This window comes from Chelonus insularis, unplaced genomic scaffold (genome assembly GCF_013357705.1).
Source record: "Chelonus insularis isolate UGA/USDA-ARS -01 unplaced genomic scaffold, ASM1335770v1 contig_35_pilon, whole genome shotgun sequence".
Taxonomy (NCBI): Eukaryota; Metazoa; Arthropoda; class Insecta; order Hymenoptera; family Braconidae; genus Chelonus; species Chelonus insularis.
In genome coordinates, this window is record NW_023276524.1 from 1,639,777 (window position 1) to 1,648,903 (window position 9,127).

The 9,127-nt window shown below is 33.4% G+C and overlaps 1 protein-coding gene across 1 annotated transcript; it reads right to left on the bottom strand.

Annotated features, from left to right (window-relative positions):
* Positions 1-595: 595 nt before the first annotated feature.
* LOC118067049 (ATP-dependent DNA helicase PIF1-like) lies at positions 596-7,587 on the bottom strand. The gene is made up of 3 exons (XM_035083577.1): positions 7,483-7,587; positions 818-2,005; positions 596-751 (listed from the first exon to the last, which is right to left on the bottom strand). The coding sequence occupies exons 1-3, from the start codon at positions 7,585-7,587 to the stop codon at positions 596-598; spliced, it is 1,449 nt and encodes a 482-aa protein (XP_034939468.1).
* Between the last annotated feature and the right edge of the window lie 1,540 nt (positions 7,588-9,127).

The window sequence follows — 9,127 nt, forward strand, 5'->3', positions numbered from 1 at the left end:
ATTTCACCAATCGACCCAATTACAATAACTTCCTAATGGGAAGTTAATAATAGTGTAGTTTGTATACCAAGTACCCAGTTAAAGTGCAGTTCCTAACATTATTGACGATTTTTGTCATACTAATGCAACCGGTACATTACCAAAGTCGCATACCATCATTATTATATATCATGTGTTTATGATCTATGAACTTATCATGTTATCAAATAATTATGTCAAATCACAAGAAAGAGTCTCGATTTCAATAAATCGATTTTTTCCATCGTTTCTAACATTAATATTAACTAATACATATTACGCTACTAGAATAAGAAACCCAACTAATTTGTCAAGTTTTTATCATTTATTGCACAGTATTCTTCATGTTGAACAAAATACAATATATTTTTTTCGTCCAATAACTTGTTTAAATATAAAGTATAGTCATGAAACATTCAAAGTATTGTAGAATACTCACTTTTCTACTAATAAAAATCTTTTCAGTTGGTACTTACTTCTATGGTACTTCTACTGCACAACATAAAACTAATCAGTAATTTCACACAAAATATATTATTTGTGAATATGTTTATAACTATTTGATTAACTCATTATTTTAAAAATTCTGTTTTAGGTATAAATCAATTGTTCCAATTGTACCGTTTACAAGACCAATACTTACATCAATATTACGCTGTATCATGATTTTCGCTCCTATTTTAACTCTTATTATTTTGGCAAGTCCAGCGGTTCGAGTATCATCATTTTCTAACTTTTTTAAGATTTTTCCTACTTTATTAATTAATTGCTTTGTGCAATCAATACTGTTCTCAGCTACCAGTATGAGTTCTTTTGTTAAGATGTTTTCCAACATAGTGGAATGAAGAATATCACATTGACGGCATGTAGGTAACAAACAGACAGTATCATCAGGTAAGTTAGTAATATAATTAGACAATTGTTTTATTCTATCATCGAAATTTAAATTCGAATGATGGATGACGGTTTTTTGTTGTTCTAATACTTTAATATCATCAGAAGTTGTACCAGCAACTCGCAAACGAGCAAGTAAATCACTATGTTCAAGATCTGTTTTTTGTCTCATATTGATAATTAATTTATCATAACTAAATAAATTTTTCCAAAGATTATAATTGCCAAGTGAACCTAAAAGTTTTTCTACACTCTTAGATGATAAATCTATAAAGGCTGGATCTTCTCTAACAGGTGGAAGTTGAAGTAAATCACCAAATACGAGAATGTGTATTTTTCCAAACCAACCATCAGCTTCATTTATAGTATTAAAAATTTCCATCAATCTCAGATGAATGTAGAGTAAAACAAAATTAGATACCATTGATATTTCATCGATAATAACTAATACAATATCAGTCAATTCTATACGTAATACTTTTAATGCGTTATCAGATAACTGATAATATTGAAATGCGTGACCGTGTTCAACTGGAAGTTGAAATGCTTTGTATATCATGATACCGTTAACATTAAACGCTGCAATTCCGGTTGGTGCAGTAACTAGTACTTTCTTTTTCATTTCATTTTTAATCCAATGTTTTATAACATCAATTAAGAAACTCTTTCCAGTTCCACCAGCTCCACTTACATATAAACGTAGAATAGAATCTTTCGATTGGAGAGTATGTTTAACTTTCTCAAACACACGAAGTTGATCTTCATTCAAAGCAGAGATAAGATTTGATAATGCAATGTCTATCACATCTTTACCATCATTATTTATAATTTGCGAATATTCAACTGATTGATCGAGTTTTTGCACATCTCCGTTACTATTATTATTTATCGCAGATTTCAGCTGACTAGATTTTGATTCTGTAATATTTTGTAAATGTTTATCGATTTTTTCGTTCATGGAATCGATTCCTTTTCGCAATTCCGTACATTTTTCATGATATTTTTCAGCTTGTTCTAAATTCTCTAAATTGGCAATAAATGACTCAGTATAAGTATCATGATTATCTTTTAATTTATTAATATCTCTCCATGGCTTATATAACAAAAGTAAAGCGTAATAATATTTTTCGGGTTCAGTGCTTTCATTGAATTCATAGTGATTTATCAAGAAAGGCTTGGATCGTTTTTTCACGTACAAAGTGACCCCAACTTGATAGATTTCAACGTTTTTTTCTCTTACAGGTTTTTTTTTACAATATCATACCAAGTTGCATAATTAAAAAATGATAAATCTTCTAACGCTGTAGGGCGTTGAGGGTAATGGTCATCAATAATAGAGGCACAGAATATGTCTTCAGAATCAGGATTTAAATTTTTTATTTTTGAATATTTTTTAACTATTCTATTTCTGAACATTGAAACATTTAACCATCTGATACTAGTGTTCGGATCACTACCATACAAAGAATAATAAACAAGCAGGAAATAGACCTATGTAGCATCGGAAATAGCTGAAATAGTTATCAATTATGTTTTCAGCTCCAAATAATGTCTTATTGAAAGTACATCTTTTTTGCTATTTCAATGAGACATTTTCAAATTGAACTTTTTTCTGTCTTAAAAGAACGAAAAACGGGCTTCGCAGAATAATAGACAAGCAGGAAATACACCTATGTAGCATCGAAAATAGCTAAAATAGTTATTAATTATGTTTTTAGCTCCAAATAATGTCTTGTTGAAAGTAAACCGTTCATTCGCTCATGTACGTATCGGGAGTATACCTATATATATCGTAGAAAAATTGTGGCCACGAGAAAGAGGTCCGCGTTAGATGGCATTTAGGTAAGACTGACAAAGAAGATGCTAGAAATCGAACTGAAATGTGTGAGATACGGAATTAGGGGCGTGGCCTATTCTGTATCTCGATAAGTACTCAATGAATGAAACTGATTTTGGAATCTGTTGAGAATTAATTAATTCTCAATTTTGAATTTGCCAGCTGACAGGAACTTCGGCGGCCATCTTGGGACTGGGTCGATAACCAATCGACTAAATAATCAATAATTCTTAATTTAGTCAATCATTCGACTAATTTTCAGTGTCCCTTTTGACTAATGAAGTTCCTGTCGCCGTTCTTTCTCTGTTCTCGTTCACGTCTACACGCCATTCACATTCTTTTCAGACAATCTTGAAGTTTTAAGTCAATCATTAGTGCTAGCGCTATTCTGAACCACCAGAAATATTCAATTTTCATTCTACAATCAAAATCAACTAACAGTTCAGGACATTTCATAGTAAATTCACGAAGTTACAGTAAATTCATTTTGCATTGCATTGATAGGCTAACGCCACGTGCACAATCATATTCTTGCTCAACTTGAGAAGCGTGCTGAGCTCGTGTGGGAGGTCAATAATACTGAACACACCAAGTTGAGTATTTTTTAGACATTCAATTCACATTCAGTAATTACAATTGACATTTAGTGATTTCTAAAGACATTTATTTCTTGTATTCATTGACAAACGGTCATTCAGTGTATATTGTGTACCTGTTAGTGCTCAAAATAAAGATTATATATTTTTTATAAAACCTGACTTCCGTTTGCTCTGTTCCGGCACAATCATCCCTAACCTTAAACGGTTAGGTTAATTCAAAAGTTGAGATTTTCTCAACAGAATCAAATGAAAGCTAATGACTATAATTGATCGTATATTAAAATTTATCTCGTAATATTAATTAGTTATCGAGATATTTACAATTGAAGATTGCGTCGTGACGTCACGCGCGAACTTTTCAGTATAGAGTAGCGTGTTACTCGGCACTGTAATTGTGAGCCGCGAGAGCGCGCTAGTTGGACGAAGGGTAATAGTTGGGTAAGGGGCAAAAGTGCAGGTGACATGGCGCCGAGTATCTACCGCTACTCTAGATATACGTTTCTGGTTCGTTGTCCATAAACCTCAACATAAATTAGTTAATATTAAGTATATTTTAATACTGGTAATATATAATATATAGTATAATAATAGTAATATTTTTTAATAGATTATTATAATTTTTGATTATTGATTATTTACATTGTGACGTTGTTTTTCAATAACGTCCCATTGTCAGCTCTAGAATTGCTTATTAACTATTTAAGGCTGATAATAGCCAAGTTAGAGTGTTCCAGTAATGATTTAGAAAGTAAAATTTTTTATCTGAAGCTCATTTGAGCAATTACCTTGATTTTTATCGTCCAATTGTGCATATTTTTAAGTGTTTTATTTATCATAATTTTTTTTTCCCTACGCCAAAGAATTTAATTAATTTATTGTTTTTTTAATTTTATTTAAAGTCATGAGTCATTGTAATTATGTAAATTTATTTCTGCGTATTTTAGGCCAAATTATAATCTTTATTCGTATTTTGTGGCGTAGGATAGGTATTTATAAGTTCTTATTGATATGTATTGATTTATTAATTTATTAATTATAAGTAATGTAAACCAAGGCTAATGGATTCATTTAGTAATTAAATTTAGTGGATAAAGTCTCAATAACCCAAGTAAAGCAGAGTTGAGATCAACAAGTAAATCTGTCAACCACATGGACTGTTGGGAGGAGAGTTGGGAGACTGTAGTGGAGCAGAAGACCGAAAGCAACGTGTCACCCTGCAGTTTTCCCATGCTGGGAGACGTCCTAGCTCTAAGGGTTATAGTCACGAGGCTGTTGCTAGTAAAATGGGACTCCAAGAAGAAGATGGCAGTATGGAAGAGGCCGTTTTTGAGTTTAGATATTAAGTTTTGGAATAAGGATTACGTTGGTGCACATTAGTTTTAAGTGACCCCTCCATATGAAAATCTGGGAGAAGTCACGTGAAGATAACCACTAATAAAAAATGTGATTCGACAAATTATAGACGTTTTGGAGTAGAGGGAGAAGAAAATGAAGAGAAGAAAGAAATTGAAGAACGAGATTTGAGAATATTTTGGAGTGTGGATTGCGGACTGAGCTCCTAGTTAGTCGATGGCATGCTGTGTCCATGGAGAGTCAAGTATTACCATCTTGTTGGGAGAGAAGAGCAGAGAAGACTCCAGGAAGCAAAATAGAGATCAGAAAGGATCTTCAATTCAAATTGAAGGACGTTCAAGACCACCAGGACCGAGTTTGGCAAAAACTACAGTATCGAAAGCTCTCTGCACAATTTGTGAGTTATTAAGAATAGATTTGTAATGGGTTAAGAGGTAAATTTGTAGTTAGTTAAAATTATTTTGTTGAATAAAAGAAAATCCGTGAGGCTTGGTTTGCTCTTGTACTCGTTAGTTTAAGCTTAATTGCAGATTTTGATAAAGAAGGTATGATTTAGTTTAGTTGATTTGATTTAAAGATTTGTTTATTATGGAAAACTAAAATATTCCGTTTATGAGTTTAGAATTCTAAGTTACGATTTATTGAGAAACATTTTGTTGAGAAATATTCTTTAGTTAGTAGGTAAGGTTTATTTGAGCTCCAGGATTGTAACAAGTCAGAGTTTTAGTTAATTCATTTTGAAGATTGTTATAACGTAATTGATTTGTTGATCAAGAGAATTAAGATAATAATGCTTTGAGTTTTAGTAATTGTTAAGAAAACTTAATTGAGAAAAATTGTTATAATAAATTTGAGAGTTAAAAGAATATGTTGAACTTGTTAGTTTATTTCTGGTAGTTTGGGGACCTTCAACCCAGTCCGTCAGTTAGTTTATTTCATTTGGTCTCTTATTTCGATTATTTCTTTTGTTTAATTTTATTTTGTTGGCCGGACACGACCCCTCTCCACAACCTACGCAACTGAGGGCCAGGACATGCCCTGTTCAGGAGGATCCTGATTTTTGTAGAACCATCTTCGTTAAGTTAGATATAAGTTTGAGATTTAGTTTTAAGTATTGAGATTTTGAGATATTGTGTAGATTTTGAGTTAGTTAGTAAGTTGAGATATTGAGTTTAGATTTAAGTTTAAATTAGTTGTAAGTTATGCCAGTTTAGTTGTTCCGGTGAATAAAAATAACTTGGCGCCCTAGGTAAAGTAGTATTAGTCTTCCAGGGATAGTTCTAATCAGGATTCCCACTTGAAGGAAGGTGCGTTATAGAGTATACCCTTTTATGGGGGTAGAAAAATGACGTTATAACATATACACGGAATTGATGAATACATGATACTTCATTTTCTTATTAGGGTATACTAAAATCGAGATCAATAGACCCAACGAAATTTGTGGTGGATTGATTTCAATGTTCTCTTAATTACATTTCAGTTATATTATGAATGTGTATTACATTTACAAAAAATAATGCAATAAGATATGGAAAGAGTTAATGTATAAAAGCCATCATAAACAATTTATCAGCTTACCTAGAACAGTTTTTGCATTCACATCACTACGTTTACTCCAATTGTGGAATTTATGAAATTTTCCTGTTGCAACGTCATAAAAGTTCATACATTTGTCACAGAGTATTTTGAAAATAGAATTTTATCCAAGTCATCTCTCACTTATAATATTTTGTAAATGAATATCTTTCTCACAAAAAGTACACGTTGAATTTTCAGCCAGTTCAGGGATTTCAACAACACGTCTACCGTTAGTTATATCTTGTATGTGAGACGGTTTTTTTGCTGCAGACATTGCTGCTAATGCTTTTAACCTTTTCTCCACTTCTTTTTTTTCATGAATTTTTCCTTATATCTTATTATTTTTGACATTTTATTAATCTGAATTTATATTTCTTCGAATTATCAAAACTAAGATGTTAAATCTCTATGTATTGTCGGACGAGTTCCCGACAGAGACGAAAGACGTCGTTCTTCTCTCTTAGTATCTAGAAAATAATGCAACATTGCCAGATTGTATAAGACTACTTGGGATTGATTAACGCTAGTACACACTGAGTCAAAATTTTTTTTTAATATATTCGACATTAACATTAGAAAAAATACCTACCATGACAATTGCTCTCGATATCTACCTTACCAGATAAACTTTCTTAAGCTTTATAAATGGTGTTCCAATGAATCCAGTTACTCTAAAGAAAGCAACAGGTTCACTAAAAGATTCGTTCTTGCTTAAATCGCTAAAATCTTTGATCCCTTGGAATCGATTGGAATGAGTTGATATCAGACATATCCCTCCAACATCGATTGGAATGAGTTGATATCAGACGAATAAGCTCGGAGATGGAAAGCCTTTGTGGGTAAATCCTCTAACTTACAAGTTCAAATGACAAGATCCTTGTTCGAGAAAATTCGAGTTCGAGAGGTTGAAGTGCATGGGTTTTCTGATGCTTTGATCATGGCTTATGCTTGTTGTCTTTATTTGCGAGTCCTTTACTCAAATGGAAAAATTTCTTCCGAGTTAATTGGTTCAAAGTTACGGATAGCCCCTGTAAAGGCTGTGACGCTTCTTTGCTTAGAACTATGTAGCGCGTTACTTTTTTCGAGAGTCACGACTAGAGAAAAATCTATCGTCTCGATTGAAATCCAGAGTATGACAATGTAGACCGATTCCCAAATAGTGTTATGTTGGTTAGCTACTACATCTTCTGAATGGCAAACCTTCGATGCCTGCAGGGTCTCTGTGATTCGAGAATTAACTATAGGTTGTAGTTGGAGACACGTAGGTTCTTCTGAGAATCCAGCTGCTATGGTGTTTAGAGACATTATATCTAGAAAAGAAATAGACTTAATCTTATGGTGGCACGGTCCTGAGTTTCTGTGTGACAAAAGATGGGAAATTCCAATAGTTCAAGGAACTTGGGATGTGCTAGATTCGCTTCTAGAAGAAAGGAAGGTTTTTTTCAATACCTTAAAATTAAAATCGTAAGTAGACTGGGAACGTTTCTCTAACTTTTCTTGTTTGCAGAGAGCCATGGCATACGTTTTGCGTTTTATCAATATTACTCGAAGAAAAACAGACAAATCAGGGGGAACCTTAACTGTTGTGGAGTTAAAAAATTCCTTAAATTTAATCTCAGCCTGAATTCAAAAAAAAATTTTTTTTGTTGAAATGCAGGCTTTAAAAGCTAAAGGTCAGGTTCTTAATACTTCTTCTTTATGATCGTTCACTTTATTTATTAATAAAGGTGGATTGTTGAGGTTTAATCGTAGATTGATCGAAGCTAACATATCACACATAATCACACTATTAGATAATTAATAAAATTGAAACATAAAAAGATGTCGCATTCAGGCACTCAAGTTACATCATCTCAGCTTCGATTGACATATTAGCTAAAAAATGGTTTGGCACTTCCTGCCGATAGAGTTGACTCAGCACCTGCTTTTAGTAATGTTGGAATAAATTTTAGTGGTCCTTTGACCAAATGGGTAACCGAGAGTACAAATTCTACGGCTAATGATCTAGTATTGGTTAAAGACGAGAATTTTCCACCTTTTAAATGGATTCTAGCCAGAATAGTGTAGATTTACCCAGGTCCAGATGCCGGGGTAAGAGGTATGAAGATTCGTACTCCGGATGGCAAATACACCCGTCTGATTACTAAATTGTGTCCATTACCATATAACGCTCAAAATTGAAGTGTTCAAGGGGGGAGGGAATGTTGGAAATTAGTCTTAGTGAATATTGTTCTTTGTTTTTATACGATTTGAATGTTGTTAGCGCTTTTAAAGGAGTGGCGGCGCGTCAGTCAAATGTAAGACGACCACAAGTGAGAATGAGGATGAGTGAAGGGAGTTAAGAGATACCTCAGATTGCTAATAATTTAATTTTTAAGCTGAGTAAACGGAATAATTTAATGCCTAACCTACGCCATTCTGACTTGCACCAGCCACCGGCTGAAGAACAGTCTCATGATCAAGATCTATTATCAAGTACCAATTAAGATTTAGCCTCGGGTGGCAGAGATCCAAACATGCCAATTTTATCTCCTCAATTTGTTGCACAAGCTCTCGTACCTCCAGTAACAGGTGCTTCAGACCAAACAACACATCAACACACAGCTGATGGACCAGCATCGGGAGATGCAGCATCGCCATTTCAGACTAAAACTACTTCATCTGATCATATCTCACCTTCAACTTCTGCTTCAGGACATCAGCCTATTTCTCAGCCAGGTCTGTCACCATTTGGTGCAGTAGGTTATACTCAGCAAATGCCAGGTTATGGATATCAACATACAGGTTACCAATAGCAAATTCCTGGACTACCTCAAGGCCATTTACCGTATTCAAGATATGCTCA

Bases quoted from the DNA above. Each gene is read 5' to 3' on its own strand.
- LOC118067049 (XM_035083577.1), bottom strand. From the start codon at position 7,587: ATGTCTCTAAACACCATAGCAGCTGGATTCTCAGAAGAACCTACGTGT. The intron at 2,006-7,482 runs GTTTGCCATTCA...TTGTTATATAAG, and splicing joins AGACCCTGCAGGCATCGAAG to CCATGGAGAGATATTAATAA. The intron at 752-817 runs GTAGCTGAGAAC...ATCTTAAAAAAG, and splicing joins TAACAAAAGAACTCATACTG to TTAGAAAATGATGATACTCG.